The following is a 25,719-nucleotide window of genomic DNA, read 5'->3' on the forward strand; positions in this document are numbered from 1 at the left end:
CAGATGACAAAATCTCCCTCAAACCTTTTCTACAACAATGTGTCCAAGATTACTGACCCTGCAGAGCCTGGGAGAGGCAATGTCACACAGTAGGTCTGCAGGAAACATTGGTCTCCTTCCTGTTTCAGGGCTTGCCTCTACAGGCTGGACGTCTACCTAAAACAGAGGTCCTGACACTGATTTTTTTCTGAAAACACAGGTATCCCTCCCATTACTCACTGTCAATTTGAATCCTCATTTCCTTGGCCATATGTCCAGTTTTTTGTAGATGAAAACCCCTTCCTTCCTTGTTCGTCCTTCCTTCCTTCCTTCCTTCCTTCCTTCCTTCCTTCCTTCCTTCCTCCCATCTCTCTCACCCAGACGTCCCTGTTGTTTTAATTTAATGCAGCAACTCTGTTATAATTTTTACTGTCTGAGGTGCTTAGATATCCCTTCCCTACAGTTGGCTTGACTCCCCTTGTCCCAGGGTCTATCCATGCATCTGCTCTAATCACCATCAAGGCTCAGGTAGGCTAGGAGGCAAACACACATTTCTTGCCCAACGGCCCTAACTGCGGAGCAAGGTGCCATCCCTTGGCGACCTCCACTTTCTAAGTACCTCTGGTGTCAGAGAATGTGGTTGGGGCACAACTAATGACCCCACCCCCCGGCCCCGGGGCCTCTGCTTAGACTCCCCTTTGCTCCGTCCGCCCTGCTCTGGGGATTTCACACTCACCGAACATGTGCCGTGTGCACCATGCACTTTTTGGGGTGTTTGCGATTTTGCCTAGTCCTCCTCACAGCCCGGTGAGGTGTGTTCGTGGGCGCCACCGTATGGAACCGTCAAGTGAGCCGGGGAGAGGCTGCGTGACACGATCGAGGTCACGGCACGCAGGGTAGAGGCGGAACACAATCCTGGGCACTGGTTTCCATCCTCGCTCGGCCACAGAAACGGCACCTGCAAGGCTGGCAGGGCTCCCCCGGCTGGGAAAGTCGAAACTGCAAAATTGTGCTTTCTTTTTACTCTCCTTTTGTCTCCGCCCTTTGGCCGCTGTGGACAGGGACACAGCTCCTGACAAGGAAGGGCAGGGCTCGACCAGCATCCTGCGCTCCACACGGCCTCCTCTCCTCCTTGGCAACCGCCGTGCCTGAATCGGAGCTAAGGAGCTACTGATAAAAACATCTTACAGCAAGATCCGGACAGAGAAGCGGGTAGTGCTATTTATTGTTGGAAGGGGCTCTCTTAGGACAGAGCCGTCCTCAGGCTAACGCTCCCCATTTCCTTCCCAACACTCACTTAGCCCTTTGGGCGATACCGTGAGGGATGAGGGAAGCAAAGCAAGAAAATATAGCTTAAATTAAATCTCCTTACAGTTGGCAGTCCACTGATAGACACCCAAAGCATGCAGAGCGTGACCTTCCTCAAGGAACTCATGGCTGCCTTAGCGCCTTAACGTTTATCTTCCATAAAAGACGAAAAGTAACCTTATTAAAGGTTCCATTAGGGACGAAAAGTAACAGCACCTTGCCCCTCAAGGCCCTGAAAGCCTTGCTTCCAAATTCCTTAGAAACTTACACTCTCTGGGGATGCCTGGGTGGCTCAGTCAGTTAACCGTCCGACTTCAGCTCAGATCATGATCTCATGGTTCATGGGTTCAAACCCCGCGATGGGCTCTGTGCTGACAGCTCAGAGCCCGGAGCCTGCTTCAGATTCTATGTCTCCCTCCCTCTGCCCCTCCCCTGCTCACACTCTGTCTCTCTCTCAAAAATAAATAAACATTTGGGGCGCCTGGGTGGCTCAGTCGGTTAAGCAGCTGACTTCAGCTCAGGTCATGATCTCGCGGTCCGTGAGTTCGAGCCCCGCATCAGGCTCTGTGCTGACAGCTCAGAGCCTGTAGCCTGTTTCAGATTCTGTGTCTCCCTCTCTCTGACCCTCCCCCGTTCATGCTCTGTCTCTCTCTGTCTCAAAAATAAACGTTAAAAAAAAATTTTTTTAAATAAACATTAACAAGAAACTTATACTCTCCCTGACCCCCAGTAATTAGAAAGCACATAGTCAGTCACTCCTCAGAGTGCTACAATAAAATAAATAAATTTTATAATAAAATCACATTGACGCCCCAAAAACCGTCTCAAGAATTCTTTCTTACCCGTTGGCTCATGAACCCTACTTCAATTTCATCAGGGAGCACTGCTCGTAAGCTCTCCTATTGTACAGCTGAGAAAACTAAGGCTGACAGACGGAAAGTGACCTACGATCCTGCCAGCCTTCGGTTTTCTGGAGCCCAACATCAAAACTGTAGGAGCAAAAAACCAACCCCTGAGGCTGGGCCAAGATGCAAACTCGCTTCGCTGCCTCCAACCGCAAGCCGTGTTCTGCTCTTCTGGCTGTAGCAGGTGGCGGGGTGGGGTGGGGGGATTCTCTGCCCACCCCCCATTCCCTGCTCTGTGTTCTTGTGATCTGCCACACGTATCAAACATTGGCTGTTTGGTATGTGGAACTTTTCACAACATGCCACATGCAGAGCCAGCTGAATCCGAACAAACAAGTTGGCTGAAAAGTGGCTGGATCAAGGTAGCTATATTTAGACCGGGAGACGAGCAGGTCTTCCTGAAAGACTGGGGCCTTATGAGGTCATCTGTATGCATGCTCATTAACCAGGCACTGGGCTACTGTAAGATTGTTCTAAGGCAACAAAGACACTGGCAGATTTGGGGCATAAAATGCTCATCACGTCATCATTTACAAGAAACGACACTGAAATCAAATCACACCACATAACGGAGCTGTTAAATACATCACACTCCACCCAATAAATGGAAAATTATGAGAAAATTAAAAAGACTTACCTGATGGCATACTTCCTGAAATGACAGCATTTGCAATACACAAAAGTAAAAGCTAAACGCTGTGGAACTAACTCAGTTTTGTTTCCATATATACAGAGAGGGACTGGAAAGAGAGGTGTTTTAGAACGGAAAGAGGGAAGAAAGAGAGAGAGAGAAGGGGAAAACGGGGCTGGGAAAAAAAGACAGGGAAAGAGAAAACAACTTGAAAAGAGAAGGTAACTCACCAAATGCTGTGCTTATATGAGACCGAGATGGTGGTATTATGGGGTTATTTGTATTCCTGCATTGTATTTTGGTTTTAAATATATTCTCAATGAACATGCATGCCTTTTGCAATGAGAAGAAACCCATCTGAAAAATCAACCTGCCTCATGGGAGAAAGGGGAGCAGAGATGCAGAAAAGCTATAACTCAGCCCTGGAGGAGGATTTCAGGCACAGAGCTGTGGACCAAGGACTCCTACAAAGCCCATTGACCTGGCCCCGGGGGAGGTGGAAGGGGGTGGCTGGATACAAGCCTGTTAATGTGACACCAGCAACGTCACAGTCCTCTTCAACAAATTTGGCTTCAAGGATGTCTGGCACGTCCTTGTAACACTCAAATCAGAGTTCTCAAAGTAAGGTGGACCTTGAAATGTCATGCTATCTATTCTTCAATCTCTCGAGACATTTACTTTAAAATTAAGGGGAAGTTAAGAAAAGTCTTTTTGAAACCCCTGTATCCATGAGAAAGCGGTTTCAGGGGCCAGGAAGTTCAACTCAAACTGTCTTCAACAAGAAAGAAAACCCAATCATAACCCAAAGGCAGTTCAAGCTTCAAGGATGGCTTAATTCATTGGCTTAGGGATGAAACTCAAAACTCTGATGTCCTTTCTGTTTTTCCTTTCTCTAGCCCCCCTCCGATTACTGCATGGACAGCCCATCTCTCTTTCTATGATAGAGAAATGGACACAGCGGCATTAGAACTTATATCCCAGCGCCTCAATATCCAGAAGAATAGAGAGAGAAGTCAGGTCCTTCCCTGAACCAAGACCAAAGGGTATGTTGATTGGTAAAAGCCAATCAGAGCCAGGCCTGCAGCTGGGAATTAAATCAGTAAGCCACATGGCTGAGGAAAAGGAAGATGGACGTTTCCCTAGGCAATGGCAGGGTACTGTTGGTAGAAAAGGGAGGATAGAATCCAAGGGGCCAACTGCCATGAAAGTGCCATGTGCTATGCTGGAAGCTTCGTGATGCTTGATCCATTTGGTTGCACAACAAAACGAGGCCTCTTCATCCCCAGGGGAAATTAAAACTCGGGAACTTTAAATAAATTCCTCACTACTCAAATGGCAAGTGGAGGGCCTTTTCATAATGGAACAAAAATTTTAATGAAGGCAAAAATATCCATTTAGATCTCAAGTCCCTGAATTTAAAATACCAGCTTTTCCACTGACTAGTGACCTTGGCCAATCCGTTTAATGACTCTGGGACTTCAAAGTTTCCACTGAATTTTTGGAGTCCCTTCTGGCCCTAAAGCTATGTTGAATTTCCCATTTAATGGCCATTTATTTTCCCATTTCTTATCTCCTCTGGTTCCTATGTCTAAGACTTCAAGGCCATGATCTTCAGAATCTTTTCTACATGAGTGTAAACTAACCAGAAAGAAGAGTTAGACCATGATCATTCCTCACACACTCCTGATTCAACTCTAAAACTCCACCATTGCTGCTTCATTCCTTTGGTTAGTAATCCCTTTGCCCTGACAGTCCCTCCTAAGGAGGGCTGATAGCTAGTGCAGTAATCCAGCCCAGGGCATGGATTTCTCAGAATATGTTCCTAGGTGAGAGGAACAGTCTAGCCTGTTAAAAAGGGTACTAGTCTGAGAACCCAGATGGTGGCTTTGACATGGACTCAGGAGCTACAACTTTACAGAGGAGACTAGTCCCCTTATCTCTAGAACACCACTGCTGGCCCTGAGGGAAACCAGGCATGGGGCGATGGGTCACGTGCTGAGAATGAAGAGGAGTGAAAACAACATGGTTCCTGCCATCACTCAGCTTGAAGCTATAGAAGCCAATGGAAGAGTCCAGTATTTTCACACAAATACATGATGGCAGTGTTGAATGCCACAGAGCGAAGGCACCTGACACTCAGCCAGGCCAGGGGAGACTTCCAGAGGCAAATGGCCAGTGGGCAAAATTCTGAAGGCCGAGTACAAGTAAAGGGGCAAAGGGCAGGGGAGACAGAGGGCGATATATGCAAATGTCCTACATTCTAGCACCCCCACATTAGAGGGAGTGCTAATCCACACGCTACACAAACACATGGTGAGGAACGGAATCATACAGGACGTTCAGATAAAACATTAGGGAATGATTCTAAGAGGTGAGATTACTCCTGCTCAGAGGCTCTGTGGAAGTGGGAAGAGGAAATCTGATGATCCAGCAGGACGTGACCAAGAAAACACAGAGAGGGATATGCACGCAGGGGCGTGCCACAGAGAGAGCAAAGGGAACAGGAAGTGGTCCGGCCCAAACCAGGACACGTGTCAAGGGGTAACTTGGTTAAGCTTTTTTCAAAGACCCTGAAGATACAACTTAGGAATTCCCTGGGAATGCATGCTTTCTGCCCCATATCAGAACCTCTCTCTGACTCTGGCTCTGAGACTGAGCCCTTCTCTCTGAAATCCAATCCCTCCCTGGTCAGTTTCTCTTAGTTCCTCCTCCAGCATCTTCATGAGCTTCTTTTCATCTGCCCACCCCTGGATGTTCAACCAGCCCCAGAAACCACGTGTAAACTTGTCTTCACCACGGGCTTGAGCCCCTGGGTGTTTGCTTGTGACTGCACAAATTAACTGTAGCTCGGATCTTCCCTGGAGCCAGCATGGACTTCCCTGCACTGGGGTGTTTGTGCACATTGTCATACCGAATTATTTTTAAGCAGGGGAGTATCTTCTCCTCCCTCCAACTCAGTCTTACGTGGAAGTCAAATCCAGAAGACGTGGAAGCATGGTTTTATTAGCGTCATTTAGTTCATATATTGCAAATGTATCACATTTGGTAAAGAAAATCAACGAAACCAAGAAGCCATTCTGATTGACAGGCAAGCTTGAAGTCAACAGCTAAGGAGGCACAGATGAGCTCTGCTTTTCCCCCCTGATTGCACGAAACACAGTGTATTTAACACTTACAGTAACTACTGTTTATAAGCGTCAGTGTGATAAATGCCTGATTGTTCTCATCCCACCCCCCAAAACTGGTCTGGGTTCTGTTTTTCATTTTAACTCCCAAGATCACTGTTGGCCTTGATATTTCAAGAGCCCTGAAACCGATGGGAAAACAAAGGTTTGTCATCAATTTCTGTTGGAAAGTTCTGTCTCTAATTATATCTAACACATGCTCACACTATTCCTCATGAATATTAAAGTCAAATACGAAGCGAGCGGAGCTCAGAGTACGTGCGGACATTGCGTGTGACACCATATCATCATGACCTGGGATGCCGTCTGTTGTCACATGGTCACACCGTAGTGCCAATCTGTGCTGAGCAGCTGCAGCAGCCGGGCCCCTCACGTGTGGGAGCCACAGCGGGAGTGGGGGGGGGGGGGTGGGCTGCTGGCACCAGGTCATGTGATCAGACTTGTACACCTGCCGCATCTCTCCCACAGTGATGCACAGCTGAACAGAAAGTCCAGCTTGGGTTGATGATGGGGATGAGGAGGACGACAGAGGCTGACATCCTACTCCTTGGGGACCCGCATTACCTAACTGAGTCTTCAACATGACCTCGCAAGGAAGGTTCTGCCCTAGCTATTGATTCTGCACGGAGAAACTGAGGCACCGGGCACTCGTTTCACTGTTTCAAAGAGGTGGAGCTAGGATGCGAACCCAGGCAGGCTGCAGAAGGTGAGCTCTTAAGTAGGTCCTCAGTGTGTCAACATTCACTGAGATGATAATACAAATATTTCACTCACTGCACCTTTCATATGAGTTTAAATATTTAAACAGCAAAACTGGGATGACACATGCAGTCCCTGTTAAGCCCTTCCATGGAATACGGGCTGCGCAGCCCCTGCCGGTCTGGTTTGTCACTCCGCTGACGGTGTTCGTGCGAATGGCTGACAAACACTGGGGGCACACAAGGAACAGGTGCAGCGAGGAGGCTGAGCCCAGGGAAGGATGAGGCGAGGCTGAGCCATAGCCAGGTCAGGAGGCATGGAGGGGTCCAAGAGAGCTGAGGAGGAGAGCGTCCCAACTGATGGGACTTGGAAATTGACTCAGTGTGGAGAGAGGGCGGGGAAGGGATTCAGGGTGAAGTGCAGGTGGCTCTTGTGGGACCAGCTGGGTGGCAGGGCCATTCATCAACGTCACTTATTCTCCCCTTCAGCGGATGCTTATCACAGGTCCCGTTCTCAGCACTGCGGGTGGAGCAGGGGACACGCAGGACCTGCCAGACTCACCGGGCTGGAGTCCTGGCTCCACAACTTAGTGTCTGGGGGACCTTGAGGAAGTCCATGGGCATCCAGAGGCCCAAATTTCCCCTTCTGCAAAAAGGGACCTATCACCTATAGAAGGTGTAATGACTTAAGTACCTTCCTATACACAAAACACTTAAATATTCTATTTCCTAGCACATAGAGAGCACTCAGCCATGATTCACTGAAAGCGTAATTATTAAATTTTAGAGGTGATGCGGGCAATAGATGAGGATATAGTAACACCTGTTGGAGTTGTCTGAAGAAAACCAGAGCACAGTCAGGAACCGAGTGACAATGGGAACTCTATTTTTAAAAAAGTAAGGCAAGGAGCCCCTCTGAGGAGGTGACATTGAACAGACACCTGAATAACTGAGGCAGAACGGGAGGCTCCAGGTGGAGGGATCCACAAGTCCAGGAGATCTGAGTTGGGAATAAGCTTGGTGCATCCAAGGAAAAGTAAGAGGGAGGGGGTAGGGGGGCAGTAGATGAGTGTGAAGGGGAGGGTGGGTGGAGGGGCAGCAGATGAGTGTGAGGGGAAAGGGGGTAGGGGGGAAGTAGATGAGTGTGAGGGGCAAGGGGGTAGGGGGGCAGTGGATGAGGGTGAGGGGCAAGGGGGTGGGGGGGCAGTGGATGAGTGTGAAGGGGAAAGGGGGTAGGGGGGAAGTAGATGAGTGTGAAGGGGAAGGGGGTAGGGGGGCAGTGGATGAGTGTGAGGGGCAAGGGGGTAGGGGGGAAGTAGATGAGTGTGAAGGGGAAGGGGGTAGGGGGGTAGTGGATGAGTGTGAGGGGAAAGGGGGTAGGGGGAAGTAGATGAGGGTGAGGGGCAAGCGGGTGGGGGGGCAGTAGATGAGTGTGAAGGGGAAGGGGGTGGGGGGGCAGTGGATGAGTGTGAGGGGGATGTCCAGGATCCGATCACACGGGGCCAACCAGCACCTGCCAAGGAGTTCTCGTTTTGCTCCAAGGTAAACAAAAGGCGATGCAATGTTGTGGCTAAGAGCCAGCCTGCCTGCATGGGATCCTGACCCCAGCTCTTCCTAGATGTGTCCTCCAGTATCCTCCTCTGTAAAATGGGGGTGGTAACAGTACCTACTCTCCAGAGTTGCCGTGAGGAATATTTGCAAAGAGTGGGAACGGCACCCGGGGCAGATTAAATGTTACGTAAGCATTGGTGGCCGCGGCTGTTCACCACCATCACCACCACCCTCATCACCACTATCATCTGTGGATTCTGAGCTGGGAAGCAACATAATCTGAACTATCTGCAAGTACAAAGTAGCACTCTGGCTTCTGCGAGCAGGTTATAAAGGTCGGCCGACTCGAGAGCGCCAGCAGGAGATCAGTGTGTCGCACACAGACGGAAGAAGCAGACTTCTTAGGCTGACGTTTCTGTGCGTGTAGATTTCAACATTTCCCCAAGAATATGTATGTGCCGGGTCAAGCTAAGCAGTCTTTAAAACCTACTGCCTACCTAAAGCGAATATGCTATTTTAAAAAAGGGTGGGGGGAGGGGGAGAAAGTAATATAGAAAAATAAAACAAAACTCTCAGACTCTTCCTTCAAGAGTATTCTGAGTAAAAGCCAGACTTCAGAGATAATACATTCCTCACAGCCTCTCCTGGAGACAGTCCCAATGAGCTAACAAGACAAAATGAGAAATGCCTTTTCTGCAACTGTCCAAATACAACACAGATATGGAAAAAAGTAACAGGGGCATTTTCTGTTAATTTGCCTGCCTGAGAAAATTTTTAACATAAATCCGTCCTCTTATCTCTGGCTGTCATTGGAAAGAAGGGACATTGGACGGATGGACTGAAAGCCAATTTGTGGGAAAGCCTGACCTGGTAACCCCACTCTCCAGGACAACCCTGCTCTGGTTTAAAATGTATCTTGTTCAAATTGTTGGCCTCTATGGGCGAATTTTGTTCTGTATCATTGTCCCAAGTAATATTTTCCTAATTTTTTTACTGGGCACACACAAATAGGGCAATGAATCAAAGGCACTCTATAAAACCGAGAGGGCTTTTGAGTCTCGCTATTTTAGGAAATAAAAATGGCTAGCAGTACAATATAACTGCTCAGACACTGAGCTGAGAGCTTTATGTCTACTAATGGATTTTATGTAACCTTTTACCCAACTTCAGTTATTTACATAAAACTTGGATGATTTTTACTGTATCTCCTGACTATCTCTACTGGCACTGCTTAATATTTGTTTGCAATAATTTGTTCTGCTTCAAAATTCAATTTAAAGGGGAATTGGCACCATTCTCTTATAAAAACTAAACCAGTGTTGCTTTCCATACGTAGGAGATATTGGTCGAAAGTATGAAAGATTCAAAGAAGAATAAGGGTGACTCAGGAGTCTGTTTACAGTGGGGAGTGAGGGCCCCAGGGGGGTGGAACCCAGACATGTCCACACCGTGTGGAAAATGGACTTCGGATTTTGGACAACCGCAGCCTAGCTCCATCCTGGAAAACATCCTCACACTTGGGACTGAAACAGAAACGATGAAACACTGGTAACTAAATAGCCAATCAGGGATCAGACGCTCTGTCTAAATGTTGTCAGCGCCTATGATAATTCTTTCCAATGCCTTATGGAAGTCCTTTTGCCTTTGTAACCCTATCTCTTGCCTCCAGCTTGGAGCACACCCCATTTCGGGGTCTCTGTGTCTCCCGGATTGCAGTCCCTGAGACCCCAAATAAAGGCATACATTGATTTTGCAGTGTGACTTCGCTTGTTTGGGAAAACAGATGAGTGTTATTAAAGTCTAGCCAGATACTCTTGACAGATAATGGAGGTGATCCCGTCTCTGTTCTCCTTGCTAAAAAAAAAAAAAAAAAGGGGGCGCCTGGGTGGCGCAGTCGGTTAAGCGTCCGACTTCAGCCAGGTCACGATCTCACGGTCCGTGAGTTCGAGCCCCGCGTCAGGCTCTGGGCTGATGGCTTGGAGCCTGGAGCCTGTTTCCGATTCTGTGTCTCCCTCTGCCTCTGCGCCTCCCCCGTTCATGCTCTGTCTCTCTCTGTCCCAAAAATAAATAAACGTTGAAAAAAAAAATTTAAAAAAAAAGGGAGATTAGCAAAGGTTAATTATATAAATTTATTATCCTGAAATACATTTCTTTCTTGAATTAAACACAAGCCTTGAAAGAAGGTTGAAAATGAAGACAGTTTTCCGTTGGGATGGCTATTCCGGAGCAGTATTTCATAGGTCCCTAAATGCATCTTCATTATTCGCAGCCACCGCAGAACGAAGGCTGCTAGTGGCCACCATCAAATCACGGGCTCTTTCCCGGAGACAAACCTAGAATTGTACCCCCTTCACAGGCTGCTCTTCTCAGCGTCTCTGTTTCTCAGGTGCATCCAGACAAATAAATCCCAGCAAATCATCACCTGCCTGCCACTGCTCCCCGCCCCCCCCCCCAAAAAAGAAGGCACCGTTCCCCTCACTCTAGTTTACTCTCCGTCCAGCCTGTGGCTCCATCCAGGCCATGGCCAAAGCTTCAAAAGTCAGCCTGGACCCAAAGGGGGTCTTGAAAGTGGAAGCTGTACTTCAGGACAAAGGAGCAGAAAGACGGCTGGGACTTGGGGTCTGAAGGCCACAGGGACACCATACCAATGTGGTCTGCGCACATCTGGAGTTTAATGTGGGTGAAAAATCATCTTTTGTCTGGCTTAAGCCCCTCTATGTCATGTCTGCATCACTCACAACCCCATGTAATTATTAACCAATATTGGTGTTAACACCACACCGTGGGAAATGCTGATTTAAGCCCTCAAGCATGCTGTGAGATACAAATTATGATCCTTATCGTACAGATAAAAGACCTGAAATTCAGGAAGATCAAGTGACTTTCCCAAAGGCACAGAGCCTGTAAGAGACTAAGCCACGTTGACAGTCCAGCTTTCTCTGCCTTCAAAGCCTCTGGAACCCGGACTATTCTGTCCCTGGCCCAATGCCCAATTTGTCCCATTGCCTATGATGAAACTTAGTTCTTAAAATAAATGCAGAAATATAAAATTCACTTTTTTATTATTGAAACGGCCACTGACTCAACTTGTCCAGCGATTCTGGACTGGGCCCCAACATGTAGGACACTGGCCATCAGCAGGCACTGTTCTGTGCCTTGGCCACCACAGTCAGAATGCCTGCAGTCTATAGGCTGCCCAGGGGCCTAAATGGTTGAGCTGAAAACAAAATGATGAGATTCAAGATAAACATAACCCTGCAAGGTCAAATTAGTAAATGCTTCATTAAATCTCCTCGAAATAATATACTGGTCACATGTAGTCTTTACAAATATTACACTGCATTTGCAAAGATCTTATAGGTAGATTGCCTCACTTGCAACATTTTCCAAGCATGCAGAAAAATCACAACTGTTCACGAATAAAGAGTCATTTGGAGTTAATTAATTAAAAAAAATTTTTTTAGTGTTTTATTTATTTTTGAGACAGAGAGACAGAGACAGAATATGAGCAGGGGAGGGAAGGAGAGACAGGGAGACAGAATCCACGAAGCAGGCTCCAGGCTGTGAGCTGTCAGCACAGAGCCCAACGCAGGGCTCGAACCCATGAACCAGAATATCACGATCTGAGCTGAAGTCAGACGCTTAACCGACTGAGCCACTCAGGCGCCCCTGGAGCTAATTAATTTTAAAAATTTTACAGAAAAAAAAATGTGCATTGGATGTGGGAAATTGCTACATTTTAATACAGCTCCTAGAAAGTGGAGTGGGGTCATCAAAAGTAGGAGTGCCTGGGGTCGGATGGAGGTCCTGAATGAGTTCTAGGGACTCAGTGTGGTGGGGGGGCAGGGGGGCGGGGGGAGGATCTCCATCAGCAGGAATTTTGCCCTTGAGAATGTTCCTCCTCCCTCTCCCCATCCCTGATCCCCACATGCAGTGGGGGTGCAGACTCCCTCATTTTAAATGTGGAAAATCCTGGACAAAACAGACCTTATCACTCCTCGCGGTTGAGAGAGAGCCCCTGGCCTAGCCAGGGCACATACCCAGCAGCACTGGACACACAGAGACAGGCTTTCTGCCCTTTATAGCAGTCACTATTTCGTGCGCTCAACCACCTCCTCTAGCTCGGAAACAAATAGTTCTTTTCGTGGTGACACTCTTTCCATCGGCACCAGATGAAAATGCATCTGTGAGCAGGTCAAGAATGAGGACCCTCTGCCCCGTCTACTCTCAGGGACCCGTCCTTTACGTTACGGCGATAAGACTCGAGAATTTCTTCACGTAACTAAGCCACTGAGCCGAGAAGAGGCAACCATCCAATTATCTGCCATTAGTACCAACTTACTAGCAACAATTACATAATTTCCAGGTTCTCAGCAGCAAGTTCATTGTGCGTCCCCACATGAGTTTCCTCTTCAGTATTTTCTCTGCTTACCCTCTCACCTCACTTCTAGAGCTGACTTAGGAGGGGTGGGAGTGCGGATCTAGACACTACAGGGGACCCTACAGGGAGGGGATCCTCTGACACCCCTGCACGTGGAGGCCTGAGGGGGCCCCTCCCCTGGCAGACATCGCTCCCCCTGATACTCCCAATTCCATGCATCTATTTCATTCTTAGACTTTCAGAGCCCACTTGGCCAAATCAGAAAGAGGCTGTCTTGACTCTTTGTTGTTTTTTTGTTTTAAATAATCGTTTTTTTGAACAACATTTTAATGACTATTAATTGAAAGCCCCAGAAACAGCATGCTTTCTCATTGAGATGCTTCCTCCCTGGGTCGCTGAGCCCTCAAGAGCTCACTATGTTTGTTTAATTGCATGAAATTCTGCCTCTTTTCTTCTTTATTTCTCCCTCCCTCCCTCCCTTCCTTCCTTTCCTTCTTTCACTTGAGAGAGAACAGTGAGAGAGCATGAGTGGAGGAGAGTGGCAGAGGGAGAAAGAGAGGGGCAGAGAGAGAATCTCAAGCAGGCTCCACACTCAGCATGGAGCCTAACTTGGGGCTCAATCCCACGCCCCTGGCATCATGACCTGAGCCAAAATCAAGAGTTGGACGCTCAACCGACTGAATCGCCCGGGCGCCCCTCAGCCTCTTTTCTTTCTCTCTTTGGTCCAAGTTGTGTTCCCTGGTCTTCCATTCACCGCTGGACAAACATACAGGGAACGCCAACTATGTTCCAGGCACTTGGCAGCCTCCCAAAGCAAGAACTGAGTATGGCAACATGGCTCCGGGGCTTTAAGTCTCATCTTCCACATGGAGGGTTTACTTCTATCCCTAAGTATCAAAGCAAACAAACAAACACACAAACCGTCAAAAAGCGACCTCATTTTAAAAAGACTAGGAGGACTCTGAACAAGGTAGGCTACCTTAGGATGTCCTTTTCATTGCCAGGGTCTCTCAGGAAACCCCTGCTAGGAACCTCCAGTAATGGAAAGTTCACCAGGAAGTCAACATCCACGGGGGCATCCAGGACTTCAGAGAGCTCTGGAAACAGCTCAGGCCACACAGGAGGCACTCAAGAAACATTTACAGAATAAACAAAACCCACCAGGGTTACCGGTTCAGCCCATGTAAATTTCATGCATGTCTGCGGATTCTGGCTCCTTCCATAAAACTAAAAATACCCAAAGTTTATTGAGGGCCTAGGATGTCAATCTCCCTTCTAAGTGCTTTCATAATATTAACATTTTCAATTCTCAGGATGCCATGAAGAAGGGAGGAGGACCATGAGGCCCAGGGAGGGTAGCAGCAAGTCCCGGGTCACCCAGCAGGAGCGGGACCCAGCCGGCTGCACTCCACAGACAGACCCTGCTCTCTCTGTCAGGCCACTCTGAAGCGTGCATCGCATCGTCTCTGCCAGATGCAGCAGGGGTCCTTGGCCTACCCTCACCTTTCTCTCAGGTGCCCGTGCCTCAATCACGCTCAGCAGGTGCCAGCTGCCCCCACACAGGTGCAGGCTGGCAGTGCCACTGCCTGGGAGCAACCTTGCCAGTGTGGGGGGAATAGCAGGCCAGGGTGTCCACTCTAGGTGTGCCCAAGCCAAGTAGGCTGAGGCCAGGTGTGCCCCCGCCAATGTGCCCACCACAGGTGTGCCCGCTCCAGGTAGACTGAGGTCAGATGTGCCCACGCCAGCTGGGCTGAGGCTGGGAGGACCTGCTGGGGGGCTCTCCTTGGTCTCTGGACAGAGATTAGCCCTGACATCCCCAGGCCAGAAGTCAGGACACCTGGAGGTCAGTTGGCCTGGCAGAGTCAGACCCGGGGAAACAGCACTCAGGCCCTCCCAGGGATGCTGCCCGAGCCCTGAGCACCTGGCCTTCCTCCTCCTGGGCCCTCGTCACTCTCCTTGCCTTTGTCACTAGGCCTCTTGGGTCCCCACCACCGTGTCTGAGCTCTGAGACAGCAGGGTCTGCCATCAAGCTCTGCTTCAATAATTTTTTTAAGTTTATTTATTTATTTTGAGAGAGAAAGAGAGAGAACACAAGCAGTGACAGAGGGAAAGAGAGGATCCCGGGTAGGTTTGTGCTCACAGCGCAGAGCCCAACGCAGGGCTCCAACTCACGAACCGTGAGATCATGACCTAGGTGGAAACCAAGAGTCAGACGCCTACTGACTGAATCCCCCAGGCGCCCCTGCTTCAACTGCACCTCACACACAGCCGACTTTCAGAAACTGGGGTTTGATGCGGAGAACCTCCACAGAAGCTACACTAAACGTGGGGTGGCTTTGGAGACTGTTCCTGCCAAACGTGGCGGGCGCTGAAGCAAGGAGGCCATGACCTTGTGCGTGTGCGTATGGGGGCTCCCAACGTACCCACACATGTTACCTTACCTGATCCCCAAAACAGCCCTACTGTTTCTACCACTGGTGTCCCATTTACAGAGGGAGCTAAACAGAGGCTCTGGGCACAGGGTCACGAGGAACCCGGGTGAACTCGGGTCTGGCTAACTTCACACTCTACTTCCTATAACACAACTAACTGCTATACAGCTTCCAGTGGTTTCTGGAGGCGGATGATAAAGCAGCGGGCCCAGAGATGAGGGCTTGCGTGCTGGTGACCTCTTATGGATGTGCTCCAGTGGGAGAAGCCTGGGGAACCCAGGGCAGGGGAAGGGGGGAGGCACACACAGTGCATTTCAGGGAGCCAGCCTGATCCCGCAGGGGACTCTGGAACATGAGTTACATCTCAGCCTGCCCCATCCGGAGACAAGAGGCTGGGCTTCCCCATCCCTGTACTAACAATCACGGGTGCGAGGCAGGGGTCGGGGGTGGTAACGGGGGACGATGGGACTCGAGGCCTCAGGCAAGTTCAAATCTTGAACGAAGTGCTTGTTCCCAGCAGCCTGGGGTGATCCTCCAAAGCCAGCTCCCAGGTGCCCGTGAATGAGAGCACGCTGCGCGGTGCAAGAGAAGCGTGGAAACGGGGAGGGTGCGTGCTGTGAGCACGTAGCTGTGAGATGCTCCGACGGGGAACTGGCCACTTTCCCGGGGCGGGACGTCGCCCTCAGAGAACCGGCATCGGCTCTTTCTGCCAATCTCGTGGATCCGAAGGGGCGGGAGGGAGGGACAGGCATGCAAAGTGGAAGGAACAGCAAGGGCAGAGGCAGAGACGCAAGAAGGGTGGTGTAGCAGGTTGGAGAGAGCTTCCCGGGAGGGACTTGCAGGTCAAGCAGGCTGAAGGATGCCACGGCGAGCTCAAAGGGCGAGGGACGAGTGGCTCGGCCCCAGTGGCAGCTGGGTCTCGGGGCCAGCCGGCAAAGCAGACTCCTGGCCTGCCCACAGGGTCGACCAGGAGGGACCCGGGCTTCAGTGTTTCTGAGCTGACTGCTGCCCAGAAACTGAGCAGGTGGGAGAAATTCCATTAACGTCTCGGTTTATCCAGAGACACCCTTCCTGACGGCCCCAGGTGGGTACTCAGAGCCCCGGAGTTCGAGTGTTTTACCTGCGTAGTGTTCGCCATGAAAACAGGCGTATTTGACATTTAGGTGCACTTTAATGGACCCTGAAAAGAAATGAGATGGATTCTCTTAAAGAATAAATGTCACCCCGCCCCCTACACGATGAAACTCTTAACTGCTTCCACTTAATGGAAATGGAAATCACCTCTCAAAACATTACTAAAACTAATCATGGTAATTTTTACATGTTTCCACAATTTACCGAGCTATTTTTCTCTGGCCTTCATGAGCCATGAGTAGCAGATGCCTGTTTGTGCCTAATCACCCCACACAGCCTCAAAGATCTGAAGTTCCCGGACCCACGGACTGACCTCAGCGGCCATCCCCCCAAGGGGAAAATTTGTTAACACCTCTGGGAAGGAAGAGACTGCAAAATCTATTCAATAGCACCGCTCTGGTGAAAGGAAAGGGTCACAATTCAGTATACTTAACATTTATTCACAGGTGCGAACCTGCCACTTACCCACAGCCCTGACCCCAGGAGAAGAGAGGAAACAATTCTATGAGACCCAAAAACGGTAAGCAAGGCTTTGAATCGAGCCAAACCGCATTAAAAAAAATTTTTTTTTTAAGTTTATTCATTTTTGAGAGAGAGAGACAGAGCATGAGCGGGGGAGGGAGAGAGAGAGAGAGAGAGAGAGGGAGGGAGGGGCAGAGAGAGAGGGAGACACAGAATCCGCAGCAGGCTCCAGGCTCCGAGCTGTCAGCACAGAGCCCGACACGGGGCCTGAACTCACGAGCAGCGAGATCATGGCCTGAGCCAAAGTCGGACGCCTAACCGACTGAGCCACCCAGGCACCCCAAAACCACATTTTAAAATGTCTCACTTCTGGCTTCTCTCCCTGTTACACCTCAAGCCTCACATGTTAAGTGGTCAAAATTCACCTCTGTCTCTCTCTCAGGTCGCAGTGCTTTGGCTTGTAGGAGGCTTCTGAAAAGTTCCGGAACAGCAGAGAGACTTCCTGGCCTCAGTACATCATCACACGACCACCTATAACTGATACTTCTCTGTTTTCAGTAATGACCGAGATGCCGTGGACCTCAGATTCACCAGGGCCAAACACCGCCCCCCACCCCCACTGCACCCACATCCACGGAGAAGTGGCCCCCTCTGTGCCCTGCCCTCAGTTCCAGGGGCAGACCTGCCATCCATCACAGGTGATGGCACGTGCGTCTGTTCCGTAATGCTGGGATCTTTCTAGAATGCCCAGGGGGACAGTTGCTCCTGGCTGGCGGGAGCTCAGAGCCCCTCACAGTGTAGTCCAAGAGAAGAAACCATCGGTTTCCCAGAGAAACCTTCCCCAAGTCACCTGTTAAGCACATTTTGAAAGAAGGAAACAGGACAGTGCACAGGCAATGGCTGCATTTCACGCGGGGAATTATTTTTTCTTATTCACAGACTCTAACCATAAACGTCGAGCTTGGGAAACTCAATGAGAAACTGTTTCACATCCAGAGAAGCAGTATCTAAATCATCTGGGAAACCGTTTCCGCAGACTGTGGCTGCCAGAGAAAGGGTATGTTTAAAAAGAGAACAAAAATGTAAAATTCTGCCCCTTAATCTACGAGACAACCTCTTGCGTTTGAACAGCCTGGGTTTATAAGTCTTCAGAGTGCGCGCATCTCCTGGGGCCAACCTGATGAAAAGAAGTTGGGGGGCTCGGTCGGGCACGACGTGGCCCCCAGCCCCGCCTGCAGTACTCTCTCTCCTCCCCTTGGCCCCCCCCGCCACCCCACAAGTGTCCTGTGCACGCCTTGCACCGCTCAGGCCCCAGTCATTTTGCTGCATGCGCCCAGATCATCCTTTTCCACCCTTGTCTGCGGGGCCAGCTTCCGCTCCAATTCAAGACCTCACCTGGGACCCCATCTCAAGGTCCATCTCTGCTGGACTCGGGAGACACTTCTCTGCCTCCCTCAGGGGACTCTGAGCTCCCCCACAGCAGCAAGGCAGACGCCCATCCCCAGCAACGTGTCCCGGGGACCAGCATGGGCCACAGTGCTGCTCAGAAAGGACCACTGTCCGCACAGAAGGGACACTTACTCCAGCTAACAGGTGCCATGAGCTCGCTGTGCACTCCAGGCACCACTCTCAGACATTTCTTTGCAAAATTCATTCGATCCTCAACACAAACCCAAGAGGTAGGTACCTCTTACCAGCCCCACTTTATAGGTGAGGAACCCGAAATTCAAACTGGCTAAACAACTTTTCTAAACCCACACAGCTGGCAGGTGTCGGACGTAGGATTTGAACCTGCAAAACTCAGAGCCTATGGCTCTCACCACTACTCAGCTCTGCTTCTCTGGACATGGCATGCTTTTTCCATTTCTGTTTTAGAGATAAATGGAACAGAAAAGCCAAATTAAATCATTTGTCCCCGCAAGACCACTCCACTAATGTAAAAATAAAGACATCATTAGGTCCCATGTGTTTTGACTCCTTCTGATTCTTTTTTCAGCATATCCTACTTCATTGTCTAAACATACATTTTTCTTTCTTTTTGCTTCCTTAGAACTACGTGCACGTGATGGAAATTAGGTCTGGATGATTGTATGCAAACAGCACTGTTAAAACTTCCTTCATGGTTGTACCTGCAGAGGGCGCCCTACCTGGGATGGAGTATACTCCTCCTCCCCCTTGAAGGTGGGCTGATCTTGCACTTTGGGGAAGGGACCCCTTGGCAGTTACCAGCCCAGCCCTTTAGAGACCTAGAATCTCCTCTCTCTCTCTCTCTCTCTCTCTCTCTCTCTCTCTCTCTCTCTCCCTCTCTCTGAACTGAGCTACCGTATAAGAAGATAGACCACTCAGCTGGAGACGGGACCTCAGCTGTTGCCTTGGGCAGTCGAGCATCCCAACCAAGGGATCAGACATGTGAATGAAGACGTCAACAATCCAACCTCTCTGCAGAAATCTCAGCTCAGGGCAGCACATGTGTGACCTGGCTGAACCCAGCCGACTGAAAACATCAAGAATAAATCATCATCCTAAACCACGAAGTTTTGGTGTTCTTGGTGCCGCTGCCATATCTAACTAAACGTGATACAATCGGAAATTCACCTTGAGTAAGCAACCACACATTCTGTCTCTTCCTCATGCAGGAATCCTTGTTGTGACTGTCGCTGGCCTTTCTGTTAGCAGTCAATCTCAATATTATGCTCCTGTAAAACCCAAGGGCACAGCAAGCGTACCCTAATTATCCCCACGTCCAACAAGACCAAAGAAGAAAAAGCAACCTTTTTTTCCTCCCCCAAACTGCATTTCATTTTTCTCTTCTCTGTTTCTGTGGTTCAAGTCCTCCTCTCTCCAAGCCGCCTGCTGGTGGGGACTGCCAGCCCCAAGAGAAGGCTCCACTGGTGACAAGGAGTTGAGCTCAGGCTCTAGAGTCACAGGGGAGGAATGGCGTCCTCGTCGGCTACCTGGGGATGGCTGTCGGCAGGGGGGCTGGGGTGCCAGCCCCACCAGATTTCTGCGTCCCAGCCTCGTCCTGAGAACAGACCTGGCCTCGTGCCCCAGATCGTGTAGCCACTCACAGGTCAGACTGACTGGGCACTTCCTTTGTGCCAGTTCCTATCCTGGCAATTGACATTTGTACTCTCTGTGGATGTGAAAAGTCCTCCTTTATCGTCTCTAAGACAAGAACACGACAGAGGATGGATTTTTATCCTCATCCTTTTCTTTTAATTGTTTATTTATTTACTTTGATGGGAAGAGAGAGAGAGAACATGGGGAAGGGGGAGAGAGAGACAGAGAAACACAGAGAGAGAGAGAGAATGAATCTCAGCAGACTTGCACTGTCAGTGCAGAGCCCAACGTGGGGCTCGAACCCATGAACCCAATGATCATGAACCATGATCTGAACCCAAGACCAAGAGTCGGATGCTTAACCAACTAAGCCACTCAGGTACCCCTATCCTCGTTATTCAGCTAAGGAAATAAAGTCCAAGTTGCCAACTCCTGGGGTTACACACAAGTTCATGCAACGTCAGGTTCCTACTCTCTCAGCCAATTCCAGTGACCTTCGTCTGGCAGAACTTGGGATGGAGACGGCGCTCACCAAGCAGGGCACCGCAGGCTTCCTGAATGCTCACGGGGCACGGGAGACTTGGTCTCAGCTGCCTGATTTCTTCGCCAGAGAGAGGAGCAGAGTGGAAGACACGGAACGCTGTGGCAGTGCGAAGACTTATTACTTAATGCTGGACTCTACCCAGGGCCAGAGGAGGAGCAGGGGGTCTCCAGTATCTTTCTGTTTCTAGCCCACAGGCTCCGCCCATGAACCAGCTACAATCTGTGATGTCCTCTTGGGTGGCCTGAGCAGCCTGCTCTGCCCTGCCCCTCCCCCGCCTCCCCCAGGGTGGAGCTAAGCCGACCCTGTTGGCTGGTCTACACTCCCAGTACACGCCAATCTGTGGGTATTTAACTGCATTCGATTCTTTTTTTTTTTTTTTTTTTTTTTTTTTTTTTTTTTTTTTTTTTTTAGAGAGAGAGAGGAAGAACAAGCAGGGGAGGGGCAGAGAGAGAGGGAGACACAGAATCCGAAGCAGGCTCCAGGCTCCGAGCTGTCAGCACAGAGCCCGACACGGGGCTTGAACTCACAAACCACGAGATCATGACCTGAGCCAAAGTCGGACCCTCAACCGACTGAGCCGCCCAGGCGCCCGAGCTGAATGCAATTCTATTCACCAGAGTATCATTGCCAATAATGAAGAGGCCCAATTACCAGGGAAATTCCAAAAGGAATTTTTTGAAGGATACCAATGACCAGAGCTTTTGACTCTACCAGATCCAATGTCCACAATAATCTTTACTACCTTTATTTGTATCTTTAAAGTTCAGCCAACTTTCCATAATTCCGTCTTCTTATCTCCTTACTTTCTCTCTACTCCACCCCAACATCTTTCTCCTTCTAGAAATATGATTGATCCACACATCCTCCCAAATTGACTAACGTATTTCATCTTGGCGCTGATCCTCATTTCTTGTGTAAGAAGCTCCATATTTTGGACTCAATACCCTATCGCACTGAGCACCAGCAGGGAGCCCCGGATGCCCCCTAATACCCAGCCTTCTCAAAGCTAGAAACTGGGCTGTCCTTGGCACTCCCTCTCCCAAAGCTGGAGTGTTGATCTTGACTCCCGCCTTGTGTCTGAGAAGAACCATTAACCTGCCAGCTTACTCGGTCTGATTCTCAGGATTGACAACAGGATTCTTCCTACCCACTTGCTGGAGGCCGGTTGCCATCCTTTTTCTCCCTGACTTGACCCTGGCCAACCCCTCACAGCCAGGTTATCCCTGGGAGAGGGTGTTCTCCTTCAGCCGGGCTCCATCATGCACACATGGCCACGCCAACAGTGGGTCTCCGTTTCCAAAATGCACGCATCAGACACGCAACATGACTTACTGATGCTACCATGTACGTTGCACCCTGCCACGCCCTGGCATGTAGTGAGAAATGACGGTTTACTGGTGGAGAATAAGCACCCCACTCCCATCCCGCTGCTCACCTGTCTGCCCGACGACGGAGGCGCTCAGTCTGTGGGGGATCCTTGAGGACACCTTCAAGGTCACTCGGATCTGGTAATACCTATGGAAGGAACAGAGGACAGGCTGATGAAGATCAGACCCCTTACTGTTGGCTTCTTCCAAAAGTAACCAGACTTAGTCCTAAATGCCACAGAGAACCGTGGAAGTTTCTAGGCAGCATGTATGATCATTTGGCACCAAAGAGGGATTCATTGTGTCACCACAGTGGGAGAGGGATGGGACGGGGCCAAGATGGAAACAGGAAGTTGAGATGACAGGAGATCGTACGAGACACATGCAAGGTTGGCGGCAGAAGGGACAGGGAAAGGAATAGGTGGGTTGGTCATAGGGCACAGGTACATTAAGGGGCATGGTTTTTCTTTAGTCAGAAAAGTCCATTCTAAGGGAAAATGGAAGCTTTAATGCGTGGGGCAGAATCCATACACAAACTGAGTTGCTATCCTGTTGCAACACAGACAAATACTTCCTTTAGAAACACAACAGCTGAGCTGTCGATCCTGGGGGTACGGCCAAACGCTGTTCCCAGTGCATTTCTGTGCCCTTATTTTTAACATGTCACTCCCATTTCCAAATCCCATCATTTCAGGACACCGTGCGGGTTCCCACGCCATCAGCAAAGCCTCTGATCTGTCCGCTGCCTCCACAGGTGCAGAGGCATCTTTTGCAATTCCGTGCCTTGCAATTAATGGCCCTTTTGCTCGCAAGCTCTTAGGAACATTTCTGGCGTCATAATTGTTCTCCCCTTCCACCAATTTCAAGCTCATTGTGAAACAGAATGTGCATAAAACCAAGTGAAACAGAGGTAAAATGGGCCATGAACACATCCATCTCTGATGGCTCACTGAGCTTGTGGCCGGGGGCGATGCTGCGTGCTGAATATCCCCCCAGGAGGTTCTGTTGATGGTCTTGTGTTCGTTTTACGTGTGTGTGGAGAGCGGAGGAGATGCGGAACACAGAGCACTGGGACCAGAGTCACAGCTGGAGTTTGGGTGACCTCACTTGTGAGCTGTGTGACTTAGAAGATACCACACAGCTTCTCTGAACTTGTTTCTGCGTCTGTAAAAGGATGACTTAAAAAAAAAAATATCTGCCATGACATCTGCTTCCAGGAAAGATGGAGTGGATATAATTTTCCCACCACATACGACTAAAACCTCTAGACAATATAGGTGAACACAAGATTTTTGCAGAAGAAGGAATCAAACAGTCTAAGGACCTCAAGTACCAAAGAGAGACAGGGTGGTGAGTTCTCCACATTTTCTTTTTGCCTCACATGTCCCAGAGAGAAGCCAGCTATCCAGAGATTCTAATGGCTGCAGACAAAAAAAAAAAAAGAAAGAAAAAGAAAATCCCCAACAAAAATGCCTGCTTCCTCTAGACAAAAAACCAGAAAGGGGGCAGCCGAGCACGACAGAAAACTTTTAGCCAATAGTAGTTGTACTCCAGCCACACTACACACAGAAACTGTGGTCTCACCTCCGTCCATCCCGGCAAAGGCCAGTGGGAGCCTCGAGGTCCACTCCTACCAAAGCTTTAACAAGGCACCTTCCTCGCCCAGCAAGAGAAGGTCTTTGAGAAGGGGGCCAGATTTTGCCTACTAATGGATGGTAAGGAGAACCTCAACAACCCTGGTTTAAGTACAGACCATGTGGGGGGCCTGAGTTTCTACCCTCCTCCCTCTGCAGTAACAAGGGCACAACTTTGCTCAAAGGATTTCTGACAAAGTTTCAAAAGCAATTCAATGGAGAAAAGGTGACCTTCTCAGTCAATGGTCCTGAAGCAACTGGACATCCGTAGGCAGAAACCAAACCAAAACCAAACAAAAAGCTCCACTTAAATTTCACACCTTACGCAAAAATTTATTAATTCAAAAAATTATTTATTAATTTAATGAATAATTAAAAATTAAAATTTCTACCCTCCTCCCTCTGCAGTAACAAGGGCACAACTTTGCTCAAAGGATTTCTGACAAAGTTTCAAAAGCAATTCAATGGAGAAAAGGTGACCTTCTCAGTCAATGGTCCTGAAGCAACTGGACATCCGTAGGCAGAAACCAAACCAAAACCAAACAAAAAGCTCCACTTAAATTTCACACCTTACGCAAAAATTTATTAATTCAAAGTGGATCATACACTTATAGGAAAAAATGTAAAACTATTAAACCTTTAGGAAAGAAAATAAAAGAAAACTTTAAAATCTAGGGACAAGGGCACCTGGGTGGGTCAGTGGGTTAAGCGTCAGACTTCGGCTCAGGTCATGATCTCACGGTTCATGAGTTAGAGCCCTGCGTCAGGCTCTGTGCTGACAGCTCAGAGCCTCAAGCCTGCTTCTGATTCTGTGTCTCCCTCTCTCTCTGCCCCTCCCCTGTTCGTGTGCTGTCTCACTCTGTCTCAAAAAATAAATAAACATTAAAAAATGTTTAATAAATTAAAAAATAAAATCTAGGGATAAGAGTTCTTAAACTTGACCCCAAAAGCATGATTCTCACACACACAGACACACACACACACACACACAGACACACACACACACAAATTGATAAACTCGACTTCATCAAAGTTAAAAACTTTTGTTCCGCAAAATGTGCTATTGAGAGGATTATATTATGACAAGCTACATGTGAGAGAAAATATTTGCAAATCACATGCCGTTGGCCATCATTACTTATGGATTCTGTATCTGTGGATCTGCCACTTGCTAAAGGTCATCTGTAACTTCGCACTCAATACTCACGGCCTCTGTGGTCACCCAGACATGCTCCTGGGGAGAAAGGTCTGACTCACCTCACGCGCATGTTTCCACCTGAGATCGAGCTAAGGCAATACTACTTTCTTTTTTCAGTTCTCATGGTGTAAACAAATTTTGTTTACAGTCTACTTGGTGCCACTTTTTATTTTGTATTTTTGTGCTTTTTGTGGGTGACTCTGCTATTTAAAATGACCCCTAGCAGTGTAACTCAGGCCTGAATGAAGCTCGTCTAACACACTGTAGTGCCATCCAATGTCCCTAACTGCAAGAAGGCTGTGATGTGCCTTGCAGAGACAACAGTGTATTAGATGAACTTCGTTCAGGCCTTAGTCACAGTGCTATTGGCCATGAGTTCAAGGTTAGTGAATCAAAACTAGATAGATAGATAGATAGATAGATAGATAGATAGATAGATGATAGGTAGATAGATAATGGATGGATGGATAGATAGATAGATAGATAGATAGATAGATAGATGATAGATGGGTAGATAGATGATAGATGGGTAGATAGATGATGGATGGATGGATGGATGGATGGATGGATGGATGGATAGATGATAGGTAGATGACAGATGATGGATGGATAGGTAGATGATGGATGGATGGATAGACAGATAGATTGATTGATTGATAGATAATAGACAAATGACAGATGGACAGTTAGATGATAGATAGATAGATGGTAGACAGATAATAAACAGATAGCAAACACTGCCTTAAACAGAAACACACCTAAAACAAGGTTAGGTATTGATCAGTTGACAAACAAGTTGTGACCAGAGGCTCCCAACTCCCAGCTCTATATTTCCTTGAGGATCAATGGCTCATCACACAGAGGCAGTTTACTACCATTGTGAGATCCCCAGAGGGGCACAACAAGTAACCTCACTCATCTGGGTGAGGGAGACTAAGCCAGAGAAGAAAGTCCCTGCCCTGTCCGTAGCAGACAGCTGGTCCTCAGCAGTTGCTAATTACCACTGTGCAAAGATGCTGATCGTGTACTGTTAGATCTTTCAGGTTTTCCAGGGAAGATCGAAATTGGGATTTTTGATAAAACATCTTTCAAATGTTAACCGTTGCTTCATAAATTAATGACAGTGACAACAGCAAGAGCGAAACCATTGGAGGCAGCAACCACGGCCATCGCATTCACAATCAAGCGCTGTGTCGACACATTTGCAGGCTAACTCCCCTGGCGTCACCAATCGGCAAACTCTGATTTGT

At 48.8% G+C, this 25,719-nt stretch overlaps 1 protein-coding gene across 3 annotated transcripts in view; it reads right to left on the reverse strand.

The window, feature by feature from the left end:
- Positions 1-25,719, reverse strand: part of FAM135B (family with sequence similarity 135 member B) — a 283,395-nt gene that overhangs the window by 116,255 nt on the left and 141,421 nt on the right. For all 3 annotated transcript variants that reach the window (XM_043601841.1, XM_043601840.1, XM_043601839.1), the window contains exon 3: positions 21,706-21,785. In XM_043601841.1, coding sequence (XP_043457776.1) covers positions 21,706-21,785 — 80 coding nt within the window. The remainder of the gene's footprint in view (positions 1-21,705; positions 21,786-25,719) is intronic.

This window comes from Prionailurus bengalensis, chromosome F2 (assembly GCF_016509475.1).
Source record: "Prionailurus bengalensis isolate Pbe53 chromosome F2, Fcat_Pben_1.1_paternal_pri, whole genome shotgun sequence".
Classification (NCBI taxonomy): domain Eukaryota; kingdom Metazoa; phylum Chordata; class Mammalia; order Carnivora; family Felidae; genus Prionailurus; species Prionailurus bengalensis.